Source organism: Astatotilapia calliptera, chromosome 6 (genome assembly GCF_964374335.1).
Source record: "Astatotilapia calliptera chromosome 6, fAstCal68.1, whole genome shotgun sequence".
Lineage (NCBI taxonomy): Eukaryota > Metazoa > Chordata > Actinopteri > Cichliformes > Cichlidae > Astatotilapia > Astatotilapia calliptera.
In genome coordinates, this window is record NC_137427.1 from 24,913,595 (window position 1) to 24,937,837 (window position 24,243).

At 42.8% G+C, this 24,243-nt stretch overlaps 1 protein-coding gene across 9 annotated transcripts in view; it reads right to left on the minus strand.

Moving 5' to 3' along the window:
• The window catches only part of bnc2 (basonuclin zinc finger protein 2), a 163,257-nt gene that overhangs the window by 3,255 nt on the left and 135,759 nt on the right, over positions 1–24,243 (minus strand). For all 9 annotated transcript variants that reach the window (XM_080302979.1, XM_026171259.2, XM_080302981.1 and 6 more), the window contains one exon: positions 4,778–7,176. In XM_080302979.1, the coding sequence (XP_080159105.1) occupies positions 4,778–7,176 (2,399 nt within the window). The remainder of the gene's footprint in view (positions 1–4,777; positions 7,177–24,243) is intronic.

The window sequence follows — 24,243 nt, forward strand, 5'->3', positions numbered from 1 at the left end:
AACTGTTACTTTGGGTCATTTGTAACCATTTACAAAATTACAAGAACTGTAGAGGAGAAAAAGAGCCAAGTTCATCTTCATTATTATTTAACCCTTTTGTTTGCAGTGCCTCCTTGCCCTAAATACTCAACATAAGTCAGCTGAATCCACACACAGTGGACATAATGCCCTCATCCCTTCATTTATCAGATTTAGACTTTCTGCCCCATTTCCCACTCCCCTCCGTCCCTCCACCTCCATCACTCCTCTTCACTGTGCTCTATTTTTCCTCCCCCAAAACCAACTCCTCAGTTCCCTCCTTCCTCCATCTCCACCTCCCTGTTGGCCAGTAATGCGGCTTGCAAACCAATTTGACAGTCTCATCTTCGCCCAAAAGACGGGGGAGGCCTCCAGAGAGCCCATTTTTGACTGTGCAGAGGAGGCAGAGTGAGAGTGTGCCTGTCCCAATCGGCGTTAATCATCTTTAGGTTCATCTGATGGCCCTTGCCCTTGCTTTTGTGTCAGCGCTTATGTGTGTATATACACGTGTGTATGTTTGTCTAAATGACTCATAATGTGTAAATGAGATAGAAGGCTGAGTGGCACCAGTGGTTCTTTGTCTTTCCTGTCATTTGGGGTACATTATGAGGTTTTGGGTGTAAGTGGGAGGACAAGAGTTTTAGTAACATTTATCACTCTCTGTCACTGTTATAGCTCCAGCCTCTCGAACGGCGCAAGCTGCACACAATGATTTTGAGTACTCCTGAAGAAATGAGTGAGTGGAAATTAAATATGCATTTGATACCAGATAAAAACAACAATTTATTGTACATGTTCATGTTTCAGCTTGAAATCGCTTGCAGTTTTAGAACTCGTTCTGATGATGACAGTCAGCTTGCATGGGCGTCTCTGTGTTATTCATCTAAGAATAAAATAATTTCCCTTTATTCTCCTCAAAATGAATCACAATTAAGCTGTCAGTATAAACCAAGGGGATGTAATGCTTGAAGCTTTTTATTCAGCAGATAGTTTAATGTAAGTGGCTTTTGCTAACATATTCTCTCTATTAGCAGCATGCCCTTTGTTTAAAAGGAGACAAACAGAGAGCTGATTGTGGAGTGGAGGAGCCAGGCCCACATGCTGTGAGGGGACCAAGGGAAAAGGAGGGAGACAGAGAGAGGAAGAAGAGGGGAGGAAAGAAACTCTCCAACATAATTAACCTTCACTCTCTCCATTTGCAGTGGCCCATGCAGGGACCATGTGCTGCGCATGGTTGCACCATGGGAATGCGAACGAGGGAGATCACCTGCTTGCTGCAGCGACAAAGAAGGAGCAGGTTAAAATGTTTCAGGTGAAGGTTTAAAATAAAACTAGCGTGGGCTGATTTTTATTTAAAAAAAGAAAAAAGAAAGGTACGGCAATCTTGTCACCAGATAAAAATGATGATTAAAAAGGCTAATAATGGTGATGATTACTGGTACCTGCCTTTCAAGCAGTTAATTATGCAGCTTCTTCAACACTTGTGCCGACGCTGCTCACTCCCCACAATAAATATGCAATCATTTACCCCCGTGCAGCAGGCAGCCAGGAGGCTGAGGGAAAACACCCCGCTTTAAAATCACTCTCGCACACGCATATGCACACACGCACTGCATATTGCTCTGTTTAACACTTAAAAACACACACATTACATGCTTGCTCAAGGGCACTTTAAATGATCCTGTTCAATATGTATGTACAGCATCCACGAGCAGGGATGTTTTCATGTGGATTTGTATGTCTCGCTGTTTATTCCACATTGCCTGAACACCAGTGATATGTTTTTATGTGGTGGTGCATTCGCATTGAATCCTGCTCTGAGTGTCATCGACTCTGCAGATCAAATGACCTCACCTCTGTTTTCTTCTTTACTTTGATGCACAAGCTTTTGATACTGGTGTCTGATGCTGCGTTTACGCGCATGTGGCTTTTCACTCGGTGAGTGGACTTATCAGAGATGCAGAGGACTTTCCTGTTGCTGTATCATGTCGTAATCTCTGCTGTAAAGCAATAAATAAATAACCACTGCTTATTTTTCGCAGTGGGTTAAGTATTGTTTTAGCAAGTCTAACGCGAGCCACCCGAAAGAGCTGCTTATTAATTGTTATTACCGATTGTGTCTGCATAAAAAAAATAAAAAAATCTAATTAGGAGAACGAATGTAGTTTGACTTATTAAATTTACTAGTAATAAATGTTTGAGATATTATTTTGAGCAAATACATTTGTACGTGCAGTTTCTTAATCTTATCAGAGCAAATGCTCTGATGAAAACAGCTAAATTATATTCCCGTTTTATTGCTACCATTAAACTCAAACATACATTATGTCATTAAAGGATTACCCAGGGACAGATCTGATGAGAGCACGGCTTGTGTATTGACTCGTCTCAAAGCTCAAGGATTTCTCGAGCTATGCGGTGCTCTTCTGTCTGTTGTTTTATTCCCTGTTTGAACCTGCGGCAAAGTAATTCGCCCCACATGCTATCAGGAAAAATATGGAAATAATAGTGTATTACACATCTACAGCTGTACTGTGCACCCTTGGCTTAGATGCACTATTTTTACTTAGTCCTTGCTGCAAATGATCTCTGTCGTATATATGTATGTGTTGGAATGACATTTACTGTATATGTTGGTGTCAAACTGTTTCACACACACATGCACACATTCATTCTGACACAGGAAGAGGGAAGAGTTCACATATAGATGCTATCTTTTCTTTGTGAAGTCATCTTTGAGCTTGTTATAGCACCAAATTCAACCCAGGTTTTTGTATCAAACTGTGTATTTGTGAAAAGACACCTTCCCCACACAAGCGTTCCTCCTGTTTTTTTCATTATTCTCCTCACTGTTGTCACCTCATTTACTTCACAGAAGTCTGTCGTCTGCTGTCAAAACTATTACGTGGTTGTGTCAACAAATTCCAGTATGAAGGGATTCAATTACATAATTGACCAAAAAACAACTAAACAAAAACCAAAAAAAAAAAAATCTGGGCAATATCTGCAGGTTATCAGTGGCACGGTTTCTTTTTTGCTTACTTCTGTGACATCTGTTTAAAATCAGAGCACTTTCTTGTGTTAGATTCCACTAATAAAAGGTCTGTGAAGTTTTATTTCAGCTTTTGAAAGTTCAGATAAATTACTTGGTTGTTTTTGTCATACACTTTGCATCATTAAGTGGTTAAATACTTAGATGTAATATGTATCAGAGCAAATACTTTTCTTTTTATCTATTTGTATATTCCCTTATGTGTGCAAGAGAGTGTGAACGTGTGAAAGTGCAAATGCTGCACAGCAGAACAGCCCTGCCTTGGGCAGGAGAAGGGAGCTAACGCACTCACTGGTGGCAGTGCACCACACCGAGGCAACGCATGTTACGATAACACGTTCTGTCATCTCGTTGCTGTCTGCACAGCTGCATCAGGTAAGCAGCAGGTTTGCACCTTTGCGGACGCTAACTTGCCTCTTGTTCTCCTGCCTCTGTTCTCCTCTCACACCTATTCTAATAGAGTCCCAGGATCTCTTGCCTTATTTACATGCTGCTAATTAACAAAAAGTGCTCAGAACAGATGCCACAGAAACAGCTTAGGGTAGAAAAGGAGGGGAGAGTTTGGTGGAGCGACAGAGCGAGTGATGAAGGGATTGTGTGAGAGAGACAAAACTGTGAGGAAAATCTAAAAGTCCCTCTGGAAAGAATGAATTTTACAATTGCAGTCAGCTTTACTTGTTGCGGATACTGGATAATAACGTTTTCCATCACTATCTCCATTGCAGAACAGAACGAGTAACCCTGGTATATATAGCAGATGGGTTTTTATCAAAGATACAGTATATGAAAGCATGCAACTGGTTAAGACTGAAAATGCTGGAGTTTTTTTAGAGTTGGAATTATATTTTAAGGGTCATTTTATACTTTATTTTGAATGAGTGCATAACTTGCCCAAGTGAATATAGTTGATTAGTTCACTGGCCAATTTTCAGTCACCAGAAATATGAATTCATGGACCGCTGATATTTATGTATAATGAAAATGATTTCAACCTGTATATAAAAGCCACTCGTTAAATTTAAAATTGAAAAGTTGTGGCAAAAAAGATTTCTATGTCTTTTCCTGGGAGCCATTCCTTAACCAGGACACTAGTGACGTTATGTACCTCCACCTGTCAGTGTTTCTACTGCATACATGCACAGTTCATGTGTGCCACTGATATGTGCTAACAAGCCCATGTGAGTAAAGCTAGCCTCACCTTTTAATGCGCTAATAAATGCAGTGGTTTGACAAACCGCTGTCTGTTAATGTATGCACCTTCATCTCCCGGTGACAAGGTGAGGTAGTGAGGGCAGGTAAACAACACACTGAAGCTGGAAGCTTGATAGGTAGTGTGTGTTTAAATGTCTGTGTATGTGTTCCTGCTTTTCTAAACTTTGACTTGACACTGAGCAGATGTTCACGAATCCATTTTAGTTTCAAGTTAGCGAACAGATGTTAAGTGGAGGCCAACGAGGATAATGTCATATAGTACTGAAATACTGCATCTTCACTCTCATTTCATGTTAACACGAAATGAAAATAAATATCTCTCACAACAACTGAACTACATTTTAAAACAATGTCTTTTTAATTAATACGGTTTGATCCTTATAAAACAAAACCTTAGACCTACTGTAGGTAATTATTAGATGATAAGAATCCAACCTACCTGTGATTGCCAATGTTAAAAAATATATAGTAACTTTTCAAAGTTGTGCCACTAACCTGTCTCTGCTCCGCCGGGAAGGGAAAGCAGCATTGCAGCCAGCCACAGTGCACACATGCATCTCTTTGAGGTGCACGTTCTTGTAGTGCAGTTTCATGCTATAGGAGCTCTTGAAGCTCTTCTTACAGACATAGCAGATCTTGGGGTCAGGACTTGAACATGGATCTTCCTCTGGTGATCGAGAAGAAAGGAATTTGGGTGGGCTGGAACCATAGCCCATCGAAGTGATGAAGCTCTCGTGAAGCGCAGCCATGCTTGCAGCAGTGGCAGCAGCCGCTGCCATGCCCCCATTATAGAAGCCATACTGGCCCATGCAGAACATGTCATAAGTTGGATCGTTGAGTTCTTCTTTGATCTTGATGGGAGGGTGATGAGGGGAGGGTGAGGAGTTGCCCTTTCCTTCCATTTCCTTTCTCAAATGAGCTTCCTCGCTACCCTCATCATCTTGTTCCTTTTCCAGTCTCCTTCCAACCCTGCTGTGCTTTTGCTGATCCTCCACATCCATCAGCTCATCACGGTAAAACATCTTTGAATCCGAGTTTTCAGACTCATTCTCAAAGTCTCTCTCGTGGTCCTGATCCTCAGAGGTAAAGCTGTCCATGCAGCGTAGATCAGCAGCTCCACCTCTGCTGTCACTACCATTTCCTTCGTGGCATTCATCTTCGCTTTGTCTCATCATTCCTCTCAGAGCTAAACCAGGGCTCATCTCATCCTGGGAAGGGGATTGCTGCCCGCTTCCACCACTGTGGTTCCCATTTCCACTAGCGCTGTTGTTGTTGCTATTACAATTTCCGTTAATTTTGACATTGTTGTGAAGAAGAGATGACTGGTGATGGTGGTGATTATGGTGCATGTTATCGTCGTCATCATCGTCTTTGTCGTCATATTCATCAGCCACATCAATGACTTCTTTCTCAATCTTTACTGGCATGCTTGATTTACGAGGTTTCTTTTTGGGCGTGGGGTCACTGCTGCCATTGGTGAGGTCGTGATTGGCACTAGGTGTTGGTAAACGGTGGGACATGGGTCCTGCATCTGACACATGAACATTATTATGAGAGGCCACAGCTGCAGCAGCCAGGATCTGCTGTTGCTGGTCCATCAGAGTAGTGCTGTTGGTAGTGGTGGGCATGATGGGGCTGGTGGGCAGTGACACTGGAGGACTAACAAGGTCTGCAGGGGACAGTAGTGTTCGGTAGAATGGGGGCACTGGTTGAACTGGCTGCACTGATTTCAAGGAGGGGAACACCAGTGGACTTTGCAGAGGCGACTGAAGCATAGGGTCTACAGGTGGAGTGGTGAAGCCCAGTGGTGGCCTTCCAGGGCTAGTGAGTGTGAAACCACCGTTCTTGGTGCTCGAGATGACAGGTGTGCCAGTGGTAGAATTGGCACGGATGAGGTCCTTGTCACGGTTATTGCGCAGCATGGGCATGTGCAACCGTGGATTGGGATTTGCACTGTGACGATTGCGGCTGCGTAGTGAGCTGAACACCATATTGCAGCCCTCGATGGTGCAACGGTGTTTAATCTTCAAGTGTACAGCATTATAATGTATCTTAAGTGTGCCTTTATCATAAAAGGTTTTTCCACAAGAGTTGCAGACAACGCGACCCTTGCGTGAGGTGGCTCCCATGCGGCGCATGCGATGCATCTTGGAGGAAAAGGAAGGATGGGTGATTGTTTTTGACTGCTCGTCCTTTATGAAATGGTGGTGGACCGGGTGGTCACTCAAGCTGTTAGGTTGCTGAGGTTGATTTTTGGACTGCTGTTGGCCCTGTGGCTGTTGCTGCTGAAGCTGTGTCTGCTGTTGCTGCTGTTGAGCCTGCTGGGTGGAAGGGGTTGGTGAGATGGGAGATGCCCGGTTGTTGGGCTCTGTCTTGGGTTCGGCGTTGTTGTTAATGGCTCCCAGCGCTCCACGACTAGGACTTGGACCTGTGCGGAATGGTGATAGGGACACTTCTGACTCGCTGGTTTCCACTTGTTCTCCTTGGTTTGGCAGACTGGGCTCCCGGAGCCGCAGACCAGATTGCTCCATTGGGAGGCCATTGGGGGGCAAGCCAAGCATGGGGGCAGAGACTGGGTTGATGTACTGGAAGGGCAACAGGAAGGCTAAGCTGTTGGGGATATTTTCAAAATGGTGGATGCTGGATGGGCTACTATTTTCCAGATGTGTAAGGAGCCCCGGGCTACGGGTCCTGTTGTTACTTTCAATGAATGTCCTTATCCCGGAGTCTGTCTTGGAAGAAGGAACTGTAACTGCCTGACCTTCCTTCTCCTGAATGGCCATCAGCTCCACAATGGACTTGGTCTCACCAAAGCGCAGGAACTGCTGGAGGGTGATGATCTCTTCTTCTCTGGACATGATGGTCCAGCGGTCCAGCACCTTGCCTGCAGCATCCTAGATGCCCCAGAAGAGACAAGAGAGAAGACAAAAATACTTTATTGATCGTGAATAATCAGTGTGGTCAAAGGAGAAGACAGAGCAAGGGTTAGTTTGTGAGAGCGAGCATTTCTGCTCATGAAATTCAGAGGCCCCTGGAGCGACAAGTAACTAACAGAGCTTTGTTGAAAATCTCCCTCCTCCACTGTCCCTCTTTTCCATATACTCTTCACATATTCATTTTTAAGAAGAAATCTTTCCTGAAAATCTGCCCATTAATCACACTGTGATGAGAGTAACAAGTTCAATAACGTTTTAAGCAAACAAATCAAAAGCACTGAGGTGGGTCTTTTTAGCAAGTCTCTGTGACTCAAAGCATTGGAGGCATATTAATCTGAGAGAAAGAACTGAACTCTTGCAGGGACTCCCTCTGTACACAAACTACACCTAGGGATGTTTACAAAACTGTGGGAGCCAGAAAGAAAAAAAAAGAAAAGAAGAAATAATAGAATAATTAATGCAACTCACTACCATACTGTAGTTCACATGCAATTTTCTTAGTGCTTTCTCTATCTCCAAGGCAATGAAATGCTTGAGGGAAGACACTATGCATTTAAGGAATGGGTTTGGATGCTCAAATAAAAGAGGTAAAAACTCGTGTTTCTTCAAGGTGCTTGATGATGCCTTGATAGCAGCATTGAGATCGTGTTCCTATCATTGGGCAGTGTAGTTATTTATCATGTGTTTATACCAGACGTTTTAAATGTTGTGCAACCTACGGAACTATAAATGGAAATCTGATCAATATTTCAATGAGATTGGAGGAATACACAGCTTCTTTTACTTAAAATATTGAAGGTGAAATCCTGTGTAATAAATATCCATGTTGTTGTCAGTCTTTAACCAATTATTCATTTGACAATATCTCCCAATGAAAATAGCAAAAGTGTAAAATAACAATATTTAACAATAGATAAATTATTACATCCCATGTCATTTCCAGTTCTTGTGTTTTTAGAGGTCTGGGAATGATGAGAAACATGTTTCCATCCTAGGATACCAGAACCGCTCCAGTGGGAAATGGGCTTTACTCCAACTAGAGCACTTTGCTTGGCTAGTGTCTTTTGGAGATGTGCTATTAATGGCTGAACATTAATAAGAAACTCAGACTCGTTGCAAGTGTGCACACTGTCACATGTCAAAAGACGGTGAAGGACTTTGGAAGAAGAATCTTGTCAAATCTTGAAAATGAAAGTACGACCCTGTACTTTTGTCCTCTTCTGTGAACCGTTATGTCTTTCTGGTTTGAAGCACTAATGACAGCGTTCGTCACTTATGCCTCCTCTGCTGTTGTTCTAAAATGTGATATTTGTGTGAACAAGATGGAAATAGTCAGGTTGAAAGAAAGAGAAAGTGTAAATACTGCAGTTCACACACTGGTTCCTGAGGGACCAGGCGCAAGTGACATCAAGGGAGCAACACAAGTGATGACAATTAGTCACACTGAAATGGTAACATTTCTTTAGAGCTCCTAGCTGCTGGCATCTATAAAAGATAAATGGCAACTCTAGTGAGTAAAAAGCTGTAAAAACCAACATCACAAAGCACAAAGGGCCTGTAAGGAGAAAACAGAAGATAAATGTTTAAAGAGAGACAGCTAAAGAGAGAGAGAAAGAGCACGGGAGAGACACAGAGGAAGAAGAGCAAAAGCGCAGAGAAAATAAAAGTGTGAGTGGTTTCATATCATGCCCTCAGATATACTGTAGAAATAGATTCTTCTGAGACGAAACATCAATAGTCACTGGGGTATTTGTTGTTAAATATACATTAAAAAACACTTTACACTTTCATTCTGTGTGCGCTCTGGAGTTTTAGCCTGGAGGTATGACTTTAAATTCTAGCCTGGACACTATTATTTCGTACTGCATGGCCATCTGGGCATTAGTACTTCCATCTGATTTAATTGAAACAAAAAATGAAAGCAAATTAGAAAGTGAATCTTTAAATAGTTACACAACCAGGATGTTTCTTAAGTAATTGTAGTTCTAAGAAGTGCTGTGGTGTATTCATATTTCCTAGTGGCAAAAACTATATATGTTAATCTTTGTTATATGTTGAAACACATCAAGGTAACCTACAGTTACACCTCTGATTGCAGGCAGGAAATATTTTAAATGCCGTTTTAATGTTGGCTTAGTTTGAATGTTGCCTGTTTTGTGAGCAGTAAACAGCAAAAGAATATTTGCATTTTATGGATTACAGCCAGGCAATGTTTAATTAAATTAAATGAAAATGAAAATATCAGTTTCCTATTTTCTCCACTTTGATGTTCAATTCATGATTAAAATAAGATTCATGAGAATGATAAGTTAATAACAAGGAGGTAATTCTAATGGAAGTCTGATTAATAAATGCCAGGAAACAGTCTGAAGCTGTTAGCAATATCATTAAATAAAGCTGCTAAAATTTACAGGTTCATAAGCCTCAGTGGGTTACGATTTTCTGACCATCTCAATCATTGATTGAGTAAAACAGAACTTAGACATGGATTTAAGTCTCTGCTAGTCCAACCATGTGCATTCACTTCCCCACAAACAAAAGCCAAACACAATGACACAGGCCAAACTGCAACCCATTAGGGCCAGCCAGCTGTCAGAACAGGTCAGCAGTTCTGCTATGCACTGGACCCTGTCTGAGTGGAGGCTATCCAGGCCTTCCTCGTTCACTGGTCAATTGACTTTTGGAGGCCAGTCAACATGCGTTTGGGCTGGGTCAGCCTTGGTGCAGCGTCAACACAAATCCACAACTGGGATAAATCTGATGAGAAAAAGATGCACGAGGACACACTTGACTGAAGTTCACTTCATGTACGTGCAGCTATGTATCTTTAAGCCAAAAAAAAAAACATTCAACAAACGTTTTGTGTGTGTGTGTTTTAAAAAGCCACTGCAGATTGTAACTGATGAAAAAACATATTTTGCAAATAGCACAGCAAAAAAAAATCCATTTGAACCAAAAATTTAACAATGACAATCAATGATTTTAATAAAAACAGATTTCCTATATTAAAACGAGCATCTAATGTGTGTGGACGCACGTTTGCAGACAACCACAGTCCCCTGTATTCCTCACTGCCGTAAGTGTCACAACTCCACTCCCCTGCATTAGCCCTCTGATGCTGTGAGAGAAACAAATATGCCATTAGAAGCACTTTTACAAGTAGGCACTCATCTTCCAATTAGCTTAATGTGGCCCTCTTCCCCCTATATTTTCCAGTCGTGCCCCACCTCTTCTTGTACACTCCCTCCAGTAAAATCTCATTAATCCACCCCTCCCCCATCTCCCCTAGTGCTATGACATATTAGTCTGTCATTATCCATCCCAGAGTCCTTTAAACAATGCAGCTAAACCTCTGTTTGCCAGGTTAATGACTATTAGCCAATAATTACAGCAGAGAGACGATGGGGTACCCACTTTATCTGGTGGACAGCTTCTGCTGTTAGTTTATTTTATCTGCCTCCCTCCACGTCTCTCAGAATTAATCTGGCAACTGCTGTATTTATTTATCTCTGCACTGCCGCAACGCATTCTTAATTCACCGCCGCCTCTATTACCGTGGTGGTGCTGGATGTTGTGTAGTGGGTGTGTAGTTGGGCATCTACCTTGCAGATTGCTGACAATGAGGATGAGCAAATGATGGCCTTGTCATGGGCCAGTACCAGTGTCAGTTAAAACAAATCAGGCAATTATGCAATTAGAAGTTTATGTGCTGGGCTGTATTAAAAGCTGGGGTGAGCAGCATTGTTATAGTGGATGGTGTGCATTAGGGATTAACAGCTTAACATGTATATGCTTTTCACTAATCATCACCTATCATACTCACTGACCGAGTCTCTTCAGAAAGCAGTAGAGCGAGAGAGAAAGAGAGAGAGCCAGGCTTTGGGGGAAAAGGGGGAATGTTACAAATACACAGTGTTACACTTATACTTTTGTATACAGTAGAGACGAAGAAGGGATTCAGGTCGACTGCTTGATTGGTTTACTGACATATTATTACTGCTGATGTCCTGCAGTGTTACTGTAATGAGGAAAAAAATTCATTCTTTTTGACAGTCAGAAGAAAATACCCTTTTTGTACTATCTGTGAAGAGGGTGTAGATAAAACTCCAAGCATTTTTTCAGTTTTGGGAAACTTAATGGAGACAGCTTGGTCTAACACACTTGATGTTTAGTCGACATTTAATGACTGTTTAGTGTAATCGCTACCTTAATTTGGCTGAAAAGGCATTGTATAATTTGTTAACAGCGTGCAGATCACGGTGCAAAAAATATCCTGTTTGGGAATTATTGAATTTATTGCTCTAGAGATGAGGCTGGATTCATAATATTACTAGTTCTTGGGCAGAGTGGATACACAGTGTAGTGGTTTACGCATTTCCCAAGCAAGCAAAAGCTCCCTGGTTTGATCCCGGGAGGAGACATAAATCCATTTACTGCTGCATCAGGAAAGGTGCAAATCAGCAGCGACCCACTGTGGCGATCCCTACTGAGTAAAGGAGCTGCAGAAAGTAAGCTACTAGTTTTTGGGCAGGGATCACCACTTAATATCACATAAAGAGGGGCAGGAGCTCATTGGTCAACTCGACAGACCGTTATTCTGATCTAAAAAGGTTAAAATGATTTCATGTGCTGCAAATAATTGATAATTATATTTAGTATCCATAGGCTAATAAGCAGATAGAATATAATGGAGTTAATCTAGAGATAATGTGATGATTTTTCTGTCCCTGTTTGCAACTGATTCATCAAAGATCAGATAATTGGGTTAACTAAAGCACTATAGTGTGTACTAACTTAAATGGGAGGATGCCTACCCTCGTATAGCCCACTGTTTAATGTAGAGTCTGTGCATAAAGATGGCTACACTCGTTCACAAAAATATCTGTACTGATCATAAGAGCATTTGCTTGTATTAGTCAGGATCAATTTTCACAATGGCAAACCAAACCATGGGAACCACATTGATTCACCAATCACCTTACAGTGAATGCAATCTCCATTTAACCTCGGGGGAATCCCCATTGATCTCCAGTCCTGCTTTCAGATTCAGTTCTTTAAAAAAAAACAAAAAAAACAACAACCCTGCTCTATTCCTGTGTCCGCCACTTCAATGGAGGTTAAGCAGAAGTTCCTTGTGATCTGAGAAGGTCTTGAACCTTCATGCTTCCTTTTCCATATTCTCTTTCTCTCCCCACCCTGTATTGGGCTGTATGAATAATGCAGCATATCTAGTGGCAAGCAGTGCCATGGGTGATGGGTTCACGCAAAGCCCACTGCCTGGAGCCATCACATCAGAGGGCAAGAGCTCCCAAGACACAGGACGCTTCCCCATTGGCTTCCCAATGGTAGGTCAGAGGTCATGTGTGAACAACCAGCTCTACTTCTTCCCCTGTGATGAACCACAGGGAAATCAGTAACAGTAGCTACGTCCAGACGTGGGTGGAGGACATTTCAAAGAATCGTAGAGGTGGAAATTTGAACTCTGTGATCTTGGTAATTTCCTCATTTATGATCTGCAGATCAGAAGAATTTATTTTGACCACGTGTATGCGCCCTATATGCTTGATGTTTTCAATGCTGCAGAAGCTTGAGTTGCATCTTATATGGTGAAAGTTAGTGAATGCACTACTATATATTTATTAATATAAGTAGACACACAGCAGTATTCTGGTGGAGCAATCAGAAATCAGTGCATGCTTATTGCAGGGACAGGCATTTCACAAAGAAGAGTAAGATATGTATGTAATGTGTATGACAGCTTATAGTACTTTAGACTGCAAAATGTAAACAGCATCCATTCATGTGACAGGAATTTCACAAACAGCTTTACTGGGATACTTTAGAAATGGCTAAATAAAAATAATTTTCACAAGTACCAGCTTAGTTTGGAATAAAATACTGGATCCAAAGATCTGATTGAAAGAATGTTAGATTTTACTAGGCTTGAACTTACATTACTGATTAGAATCTGGAACATATCTGTTCAAGTTTTATGCTTGCTTTATCATATAATTAACAACCGTGCAAAGGGCATTGCCTTGGTCAATATAATTCTCATCACTGGCCGAGAGCGCTGTTTGCCGGGCTCTGGTGTGAGTAAATATGAAGAGGCCACGGGGCTTATTTAGCTATACCAGACACACTGATCAAGCAGCAGGCCACAAGATACCCTTCTTTCACCTCTCAACCTGATTTAACTCAGGCTTTGGTTAAAAATTCATGACTGCGTGTTGGTTGTTGCTAAGGGCACACTAATCGACTGGAGTAAGATTTATAGTGTTGCGGATGACGAGGATGGAGGGGAACGTGGGGGGGGTGGGGGGTGGGGGGGGTTATTATAGAATACTTTACCACAGACAGTGAGTCACAACCTGGCACATACAATGTTCCAGGTGGCTTTCAGTAAACAGTTTCCATTTCGCTCTCCGTCTTTTTTCATTATCTGTTTTTGAAAACAAATCCGTCATTTTAGGTCTCCTAACCTCTGACTCATCTAAATCTCCTGACATCCACCACCACCATTGTGCTTGTTAAAAGCCGGCACTCAGTGTCTTTAAAAAAATGGAAAGGACAGTCCTTTGGCCACAGCCCAGCAGAGGTGCAGATGGGGCAGCACATGGAAGCCATTTCAGGCCCCGGTGCACTGCAGAGCAATGTCGGCTGTTCTCTAAGTTCAGAACCTCTGAAGAACCGCCTCGCAGCACTTACATGTGAGCAGCATTTGGGACTGGGCTGATGTATTGATTCCCTGTCTCTTTGCACAAAGTGCACAATAACACACGCAAAAAACACTGGCTTACTTCACCCAGCTGTGCTAAGGAACCGTAGCTGTGGTCAATGCGTAAAACTCAGCAGACCCAGCACTGAGCTAGAGGGGACGCCTCAGAGAAGAAGGGTGGAGTGATAGAGGCAGCGAGGGGATGCCTGATGGTTCACATTAATTGAGGATGATTCGTGTGATCTCCTGGGTCGGGCTACAGCAGCCAGGTCTGTCGTGGGCCTGGGAGACAGATGTGGGGGCCTCTGCGCTCCCTCCAGGGCCAATGGAGAGCAGTGAGGCGGCTGAGAAATGCTCTGTCTGTCCAGTGTGTGTGTATTGGTCGAAATGCTTTCATTTCAGTCTTATATCACATCTCCTTTGTCTTGATTACTATTTTGGCAGGAAGCAGGCATATAGAAGGTGTATTAACATATGCTCACAATTTGCTCTTTGGCTACATGCTTATATTATTGCACTGTGTCTTGATGTATAAATCTTTTCTTTTCTTCTTTTGTGTAACACACGTTATCACATTCTATCGCTACTGTAGGTTAGTAAACACACTTAAACTCAAGTAAAGCTTAAACCTAAAGGGTCTGCAGCTAATACAATCAATATATGATAACTTGTCCACATAGGTATATGACCTACGTCCCAAAATGTCAGCAAAAGTCTCAACAACATAATCAACACATCACTTCCACGTTAGCGTGTAAAAGGAAGCAGAGAACAGATAATGGATTGCAGGTAAACTTCCCAAGTCATTTTGTTTTGGTCTAGCTGGAAACAGATAGAGGTGTCTGTAACATGCAGACACACTGCATTAGAAGAGCTTTTCAGCTTTCTCCTGTGCTTCTGCTGTGGAGCATGCAGGAGGAAAGAGAATAAGCTAATGGACTCTTTATTTAATGTGATCAGAGCCATTATTGACATGCTGCCAGGAAGATGCAAGACCATTAACTCGAGCCTATCTCTCTCCGGTACCTTCCCCTCCACCCCACTCCTTTCCCTGACAGTATTTCACTGCCAGACTGAATCACATATGGAGCAAGGGCCACTAGGGGGTCTGAGTGCCCCAAAGGAATCTGTGTCTGTCATATTAACTAAGAATCTATGATACAGGCTGTTTGGAACTGGCAACAAAATGTTGCTCGGGACTCTGTAATTATAAATCACTTATAACGCCAGTATATTATGCTGGCCTTCAAAAAATAAAGGAGGAACACATATCAGTAACTGCTGGATAAGGGCTCGGATTTTTTCGGATTTTTCAGTGCGTTTTTATGTTTTGGTTGGCTTCGCAGCTGACCATGCAAATTCGAAATCCTGGGGTTTAAATCAACTGTTATTACTCTCTCCGATACTGTCACATTCTTTCTGTTTGTTTTTACTTTGAACTGTCTAATAAAGCAGACGGGCCAACAGTTAATCTTTGAAAGGACGGTTTATAAAAAATAAAGAAGAAGAAGAAGAAAGTGGAGGGCCTTCTGCAGGGTATTCCTGTATAAATCTGTATTTGAAGTCTTTTGCGGTGTCACAGTTTTTCAAGACTGAAAATATATTTTTCATTGTTTTTACGTGTGTATAGTTGAGGGGTGAGTGGGAGAACAGTGACTGCATCAACGCACAAATTAAAAATGAAAACCATTTAGAAATGTATTTTGTAAACTGAAGAAAAAAGGCTGAAAGTAGTTGTGGTATGCTGATTTGTTTGGTTGTCAGTTAAACTGAATAATCATGTGAGCGAAACAGACATTTTAAAACTGCGCTTTGTTATTAGAGTGAGATGACATGAGACGTCAAAGGCAAGTATCTGAGAGTGGAAAACACTAGTAGCACTTCCGTAATTATGACGGACGTCTGTAAGTATGTGTAGAATATTGTTTTTGCGAGTGAAATAGCGCCCCGACAAAGTAAAATGCTCCCCACTTGCAAACGGCGCGGTCTTCCTCTTTTAAACTCCCTCACTAGAATTGTTGCCTGGCATGTAACTTGGCTCATTCATCTTGGACGTGAATGGTGCCAGTGTGGCTGCAGTGTAATTTACACTACCCCAACCTATGTGCCAGAGCACATCTATCCCTGTGGCCCAGGGGCTCACAAAGCCATTGGCCCAGAGGAGGTTTTTTTGCGCGTGTGCATGATTGTGTATGTCTGCGTCTGCGATTATGTGGGTACAACAGGAAGTGGTGCTCAGGTCTCACGGGGAATGGTTCCAGGTCCCTGGGCCTGTCTACTGTCATAAGTTCCAGAATGGTGATTACTTACTGCAAAAATAAACACCATTACCATCTGCTGCTGCCTCTTTGTACTGTAACTTATACACCAAGAAAAGCTCTAGACCATCAAAACATACAAAATGGAGAACAATAACAGAAAAAGAGAATCAAATATGCGCTCTAAAATTTCAACGCACTTCTTTTCTTTTCTTTCTTTTTTTTTAAAAATTCTCCATACATGTTTGTGGATATATGCCGTGTCACACCTCAAGCGAATAACTTTCATTTCTAGTGCTCGGGATGAAGCTAAACAGTTAAAAGATGTGTCAGCTTACATATAGCAAAGTGCGAAAGTTTATCATGAAGCATGGAGAGAACGGGTGGATGATTGGGAGGGGGCATTCAGGACTCAAAGCCAGCAGATGTTTGATCCATCCACAGCACATCTGGTTCTCAACACACTCAATCCATTTCACTCAACTTCTCCTTTTTAGATTTTCATTGTTCCTCATGGTTCACTAAACTCTGCATTTCCCCTTGCGGCCCACAAATATTCATTCACCATCATTCATACTGACCACTTAGAGTAATTTAGATTTTCACATTATTTGTATTCTTGGGATTTGACCTTTTTTGCCTTCTAATCAAACATATTTTATACTTAGCTGCAAGTTTGGGCTCTTTTTAAAATGGTTTATACCCTAAACCCTGTACTCTAAACCCAGTGGCACTGTTCAGGGGAAATGGAAGCTGTCATTCTCAGGGGGGTCATACAGTGCTTAACGGAGTCGTTGTTTCTTTCATTGTTGAAAACAGAGACGGGTGTGTACCGCGTAAGTCTCTGAATTCTACAGTGCAACGTGATGAGAGGACTGTCAACTCCCCGTAACTCTCCATGCTACTTCCTTTAATAAATGTCAACTCTGTGACCCAGCAAATCCCTGGCAGGCCGGGTGGGCCAGACAATGTCTGCACGTGGCCCCGGTGACATGAGGGAAGTGGAGCAAACCACTGTTTTGTTTGTTCAGAGAGGGGATATAGGACCACCTGGAGGCTCAGCTCCAGGATCGCCAGACCAAAAAATAATAATAATAATAATGATAACCTGTGAGCGTGTCTATCAAAAGTTGGGACAGATTGCACATTTGTTTTTTCACAAATATACAGCAGAAATTTGCATAGAAAACATTTAGAAATGGGATATGATAGCATATCAGAAAATTAAATAGTTATCTAAAATTTAAGTGCAAATTGAATGTGTTTGTGCTGTGTTGATAACGGCGTAAGCTTCTCTTGATTTAAGTGTAATCCAATCTTCCTGTGTTTGGGTCTGCCCTGGTCTGGTAGTGCTGTGCAGTGCAATGCTATTGATCTCTTTAGCCTTGCGGTCCACAGGGTTCCTGTCAGTAAACGCAATGAGCCAGAGCACCTTCCATTCCCCATCCCTCTCTCTTTCCCGTGTAGCACTACAAGCTAAACAGCCATCACTGAAACTCAATACAGACAGACCATGCCCTAGTCGTCAGCTAGCAGCAGTGCCCTACAACATCCCGTGAGGCTTCGGCTAAGTCGATTTAGTGTCAGCCTAGCATCTCACCTCGTAGACCTGTGCCAACCTAATATGTCGCGCTAATATGTCTCTCCATATGAATTACAAGGCTGTGAGAGGAACCCAGATGCAATAAGTATGGATTAACTAATGTCCAGGTTCTGTCTGCGTCTTGTTGGGATGGAGCGGGGGGGGGGGGGGGGGGGGAGCTGACGATAGTAATAGCATCTAACTGGGTGTCTGGCTGTGGCTTGGAGGTGAGATGGGGGCATGCAGGCTTCTGGGATTTCTAAGGAGCTCTGGGAAATAAACTTTCCTCCCTACACCAGAAGAAAGGGGGAAAGGGCGAGGGAGGCAACATCGAGAAAGTGATTAGTGTAGAATAAGAGAGATGGAAAGAGTGCGAGGGGCCGTTAATGCTTTTTTTCTGGCTATTGATCAACCTGGAGGGCTAGAGGTTTTTGGGTTAGAGGTCTTGGAGCGCTTACCTTGTCTGCTGTGTGTCTGCGTGTTAATGTGTGAACCCATTGATTTGTATTGTGCTCGCATAGTTGCCCTGTGTGTAGGCCAAAGCGGCTGACAGGGGAAGAGTGGGATGGGAGCAGAGCTTAGAAAGGCGAAGAAAACAAAAAGGTGGGCGAAGAGGTGAGTGTGTGGTCAAATGGGGGCGTAATTAGAAACCACGTTACCATTAAACTCTATATATTGATCAGAGATTATTCACATATTATCTTCCCCTCAGCCAATGTGCCTCAGTGTTTAATAATTTATGTTGCATATAAATCTGTACCTGTTTATACTGTATGTACCTATTTGGCTGAGTCCAAAACACCTTTCTGCATCCAATTTTCCCTCCTATATAGCAAACTAGTGATTATAAACACATGTTTGATTGTTAATAGTGCTGGGAATTGTCTGATCCTTATGCTGCTTTCAGAGAGAGACACAATTTCCTGTTTACGCAACATTGTGATTATTAAATAAAATGATTGGAACCTGGTTTTGGAATAAATGTGTTACACTCCATGATAAATGCTTGTTTTCTAGCCCCATATTTTGGCAGACTACAACGAAATAGAAACTGAGGCCTTCTATTTTGTTTGTTTGTTCGGCTGAAATGGCTACAATATGACACTTTGAAAAAAACAAAAGAAAGTTGGGGGTTTTTCCTCTTTCTTTTTTTTTCCACTTCCACTTGCTTGCACAAAATGTGTCGCATCACTAGTTGTAAACACTCTCTTCTCACACATGCGGCAGACAAAAAGCATATGTTGTGTTTTCCTTGTAAGCAAACTCACATTATACACACATGCACTCACAGAGGCCATACTTGCCATTGGCAATCCCTGCAGGCAGATGTGGAGTGTGTGCCAGCGGCCTGCTGAGTGAATGGGCAAGTGTGCCTCAGTGCTGGGCACTATACGCTGGGCTGCTTTGATGTGTGTGTGTGTGTGTGTAAGGGGGAGGTCAGTGAAACAGCAGAGGGACTGTGTAATCCTCTGACATGCCTGTGGAAAAATACAAGGCTCCCTCTGACAGTGGCTGAACTAAAGGCTCAGAGGACCAGTTAGTGTGTCTACAAGTTCATGTGCATAGGATTCACTGCAGGCCGTTTCTGCGATACAGAAACACAAACACGCGGGTCATGCGCTAGCACACATCTACACACAATTAACATTCACCGTAGGGTTCAGACTCGGTCTTTGTAGTGAGGTTTCTGGCTTGGTGACACTAATTCTTTAAGGGCTATGTCACTTTTAAAGACTGTGGTGTAGCCATGTAAGGTGCAGTCTTTGACTAATATGGCGTTGTTGTAAGCCCTCATCCTCGTGCGGGAACGCAGAGCATTAAAGCGAAACAGCATGGTTTTGCCGCAGGAATGCAGGAGGACAGACGACATGTTTTGGCTCCGTCCTCTGTGCTTTACACAATTGGAGCTTACGTTTCCTTTAGTCTGAAGGGATGTTGAATTCTACATGGTGATGGGAAGCAGGTCTGTTCATCATTAGATTTTGGCAGAAACCGGCTGCCATATGCGAATAAGGTCGCACTACAAAACAATGTGTGTATGTGTCTGTGTACGCGTGTGTGTAAATGTCTTCATCATTGCAGCATGTAGCTGACAAAAAAAGGGGGGCAGATAAAAGGACATTAAGCTTATGAATTAGCCACAGGTCTAATGTGAGCTCTGTGAAACAATAAGCAACACAACAATAGTAGACGTTTCATCTTCTTATTGTCTAATCGCCCATCTGACTGCCTGTGCATTTCCCCTCTTAACCCTTGATATACTCGCTAATGGCCCTCACAATGGAATTATTTACTACCCAAGGCGGGTGGGGGGGCAAATGGGTCAAAGTGTGTTTGTGTGTGTGTGTGCAAGAGCGCACACTCGTGCCCCTTGTAGTCAAGAGTGAATGAAAGGGAATGATGGAATCATTGAAGCACGCAGGGACTGAGAGAAGAGGAGAAAGAAGAGGAGGACTGAAGGAGGAGTACTGAGTGCTGCCTGCTAAAGTGAAAAATCATGCCATGGTGCAGAGGGGCCTGTTTTTGTCCACAGGGAGAAGTGACTACATCTATGCTGGCACTCAAGTGCTCTTATATACCCTCCCTTTTACCCGGCCGCTCCACACACTCCCCCGCGCCTCTCTCGGTCCATACCGGCCACTCTTTTATTCCTTCCCCAGTTGTCCCCAGCTCCAGTCCAGGTACAAATGGCTATTTGCTGTACAACTCCCAAAACATGTTTGTGTCAGCTCATGCTTGTCCCTAACAGCATGTAAAACAAAAGAAGAAAATAGGCCCTTTCGTTATTCATAAATTGCTCCCTAGGACACAAAAGGACTCCTAAATGGAGATGTCAAAGTGCTATTAGAAACGTCTGCGCCGGAGGACGCCGCACTGCCGCTCTGTCAATAGGCTTTAATTCGCCAAGGAGCTGGGAACAGTCATTGTGTGAGCCTTTGTCTGTGTGTGTGTGTGTGTGTGTGTGAAGTGATTCCCCCAGCCATCAGATAATCTGCATCCTACTGAGTATCTCACCACCACAGGTCAATCCTCATTAAAACATGCAGGAATTACGTTAATTATATGTTTTCCGAGTGCGTTTAATTTGCAGATCTTATTTGAGTTAGTCATCAAAAACTGTTGTTAAATTGTTTGTACTGTAGCAATGGCCTTTGTAATGAGAGCGACTGACAGGGTGAAAATGATCAATTCACAGTTTCATATCCCTTTCATCCCTAATTGTGTCATGTTGAGACAAGCGCAGCTAAATCAAGAAGTGAGCACTCCAGAGATGAAGGCTGTCTGTGTAAAAAGAGAAAAAAAGGGGGATCAACAGTGCTGCTAACCGTCACCTGCTGGGGTTAACCCTGCGGTTGCCAACACTTTCAGAACATACATGAAACAATAGCAGACGAGCCTTTGATTCTCACACCTACACTTTACAGCAGCCTTTCTGTCAGCTGCGCAAAACTGTGCGCTCGCGTTTGTACAGGGCGCATGCATCGTAGACATATTTCCCCCTCTAATTAGCACAAGGGAGTCCTGGGGGCAATCAGACTGGAGGTTAATGAGAGGGGTGAGAGAGAGAGAGCGGAAGAGAGAAGGTAGGGGTGGCAAGTAACTCATGTCATGCTGCACGGGTGCTACAGTATAATTCAGCCTTCTTATCAAGCTGTCACCCTGAGGGGGCATCATCCTCTTGGCACCCGCACTGACGTTCAGGCCTGTGACATTTCACGTGCGTGTGCACGGGAGCGACTGCGAGAGAGGTCGCGTGTCTGCGCCCAGGTGATGCTTCTGCCCATTTTTTTCTTTTTCTGGAAGGCCAAGATGTGACAGCATGTTTCCCAAAGCAAAACAGAGCTGCACGGTCGTCTTGGCATCTGTCTGTTCTCAATTGGTGTGTGTCGTTGTTAGTGAATGAAAATCACAATCTACCAGATGCTGTGGCTGAACATTTTCCAGGCAGACTTCGCTCTGGCTCGCACCATAAGGCAGTGTGACCAGGAAGACTGCTGCTCACAGAAAGATTTTCGTGGATTTTTATATTTGAAAATAGAAAATTATTTTCAGTTAATAAAATGTTCATTTGAAATCTGTAACTGTCAAACTGGGGAGTACTTGGCTAACTGCAGCTCTGCGGTCCTCCTCAAACTCCTGCAACACATTGTGTAGTATTAGAACACTTTTATGTTAGTGTTTTGTTTGTGTCTGTTATTTTGTGACCAGGATATTTTTTATTTTAGTAAGACAAATGCTCAGACCTGTGCTTTTACGTTGTAAAGGTCTATAAAAACTAAGGAGTTTTATTTTGAAATGACTTTTTTTGTAGTGTAATGCATGGTTATTCTCTCAGGAAGGGAAGAATAAAATGTTGGCCAAATCAAATCTTCAATTTGGTGAATCACAACAACATGACTGGTCTTTGTCTTGAGGCTCTTGTTTAACTCACTCCCCCTCTTCCCCCAAAAAAATTCTTAATTTGACAAATTACTACAAATTTGTAAGTTGTGTTTCTTCTTTTTGTATATCTGTTTCAGTGTAATGTCCTCCTCCCGTGTTCTAGTCTTCTAATTGTTACTGCGTGTTTAGTTGGCCTGAGCGGAAAGGGGACGCTGGCTGTCACTCCAAACATGATGCGATGTGGAGGAGGGACAGAGAAAAGGTCTTGCATTATTGAAGAAGAGTGCTGCCATTAGCGACATTTATACAGTAGAATGGCACGATGAAACATTAGCACAGATGTATACACACGTGTCGGTTCACAGATGCATACACACACCCAGAGTGTGGGCCACATTAAACAATTTCCAGAAGGAAATGACAGGAATTGTAGTTAAAGCTGATCAGATTTTTTTAAAGCACATTTTTTCTGACATTTTCAGGTTCCCATGGCGACTTTGTTTTCATATTGTTGTATTACAGCTCCCCGTCTTTTCTGATCAGATGATTGCTTCAGATGTGCCTTTGTCTGTCATGACTTCATGTCACGCTGGGAATACAGGTAATTTTCCCCCACGGCTATGCACAGAGCCCACCCCCCCCTTTACCCTTTTGGTGTGTTTTTGTCTCTCACCGGTTAACAATAACACTCAGGGCGTGCACAGATGTAAAAAGGTAACAGCTATGCTAAAAGAAGAAAAGATGGGTGGAAAAAAGATAGAAGATGAGAGAAAAGAAAGCAGACGGGTAACGCTGCTCAAAAGCATCACTTGTCAATTTACAGCCGTTGCTCCCTGAACCGCACTATATAAATTTCCAGTGTGACATCCGTTTCTACTGCTTCCAAGCCGACTCGGGCTCCGTCCCACTAGATCTCCTCCCCAGACACATACTTGGAAAACTTAAGTGCAGACATTGTGCCAGATGTAGTCTGCCTTTTCTTTTATTTATTATTTTTTTCAGGTTTTGAAATGTTTGACTTTTATTTTATTTTTTTGCTGCATTGGAATCACTGTGGGGGGATGTGAATGGATGGGGTAATGTCTCAGAGGAGTGCTTCTTTAGTGTATTTGATGTGGCTGCTGCCATGCAAAGATCACATATGTACACACACATGCACACAGACTGACTCACATCCATGCATAAAGGCACACAGATGAGAGTTTATGACAGTAAATCATGGGTGTGATGTGTGTGCGAGTGGGCTATGGATGAAGAGAGGGGCCAAAGAGCGCCAGGGGAAGCTGTGTATTCAACAGATAGAGAGACAGAGAAAGAGGAGACAGAGAGGAGCTTGGCACTGCTCATCTTTGACTGATGGTAGTTCTTCAGGGTTGAGACATGCCCTCCCTTTAATCTCTCTATCCTAAGACATAAAAATGGAAGAAAAGGCAAGAGAGAGGAGGGTGGCTGAGGGGACCAAAGCCGAAACCTTCGCTGGGTCTTGTGCCAGATTGATTTTTAGGCTACTTTATATCTCTTTGATTTTAAGGCAGACAGTAACACTCACCTACCTGCTAACACGCACACAGCGGATAGAGGGGGAAAAGAAAGAAAGAAAGAAATGATGAGCTGTGACTCAGACTGGACGTGACTTTAGTCTTGACTGGTTTAGTGTGAGCACATGGATGCTTTCTGGAGCACTGACGAGTATATCTAACCCCTAGCAAGTCGATATATTAAATGTCACCCATATCAAACCAACTTTAATGTTCCCCTTTCTTTCAGTCTCTAACTCATCTGAAACAAGGTGCCGGCGTCATGGCCAAGAAAGGAATCTGCAAAGAAAACACAGCTTTTGTAGGAGTATGCGCTGAGGTGCTTGCAATAATACAAGATTGTGTTCTAACTGCAGCACCTGTTTCAACTTAAAACATGCAGGCCAGTAGCAAGATTAGCAAAACATGACCATAAAGGGAGAAGGTGGCTGGGCTGACGCTCTGATAACAGCAAAAAAAAAAAAAAAAAAGGGACTGTGTGCTGCATTTATTTCAAAGAGCTGAAGCAACTGATGTGGTCATAATACCGAGGAATTCATTCCACTG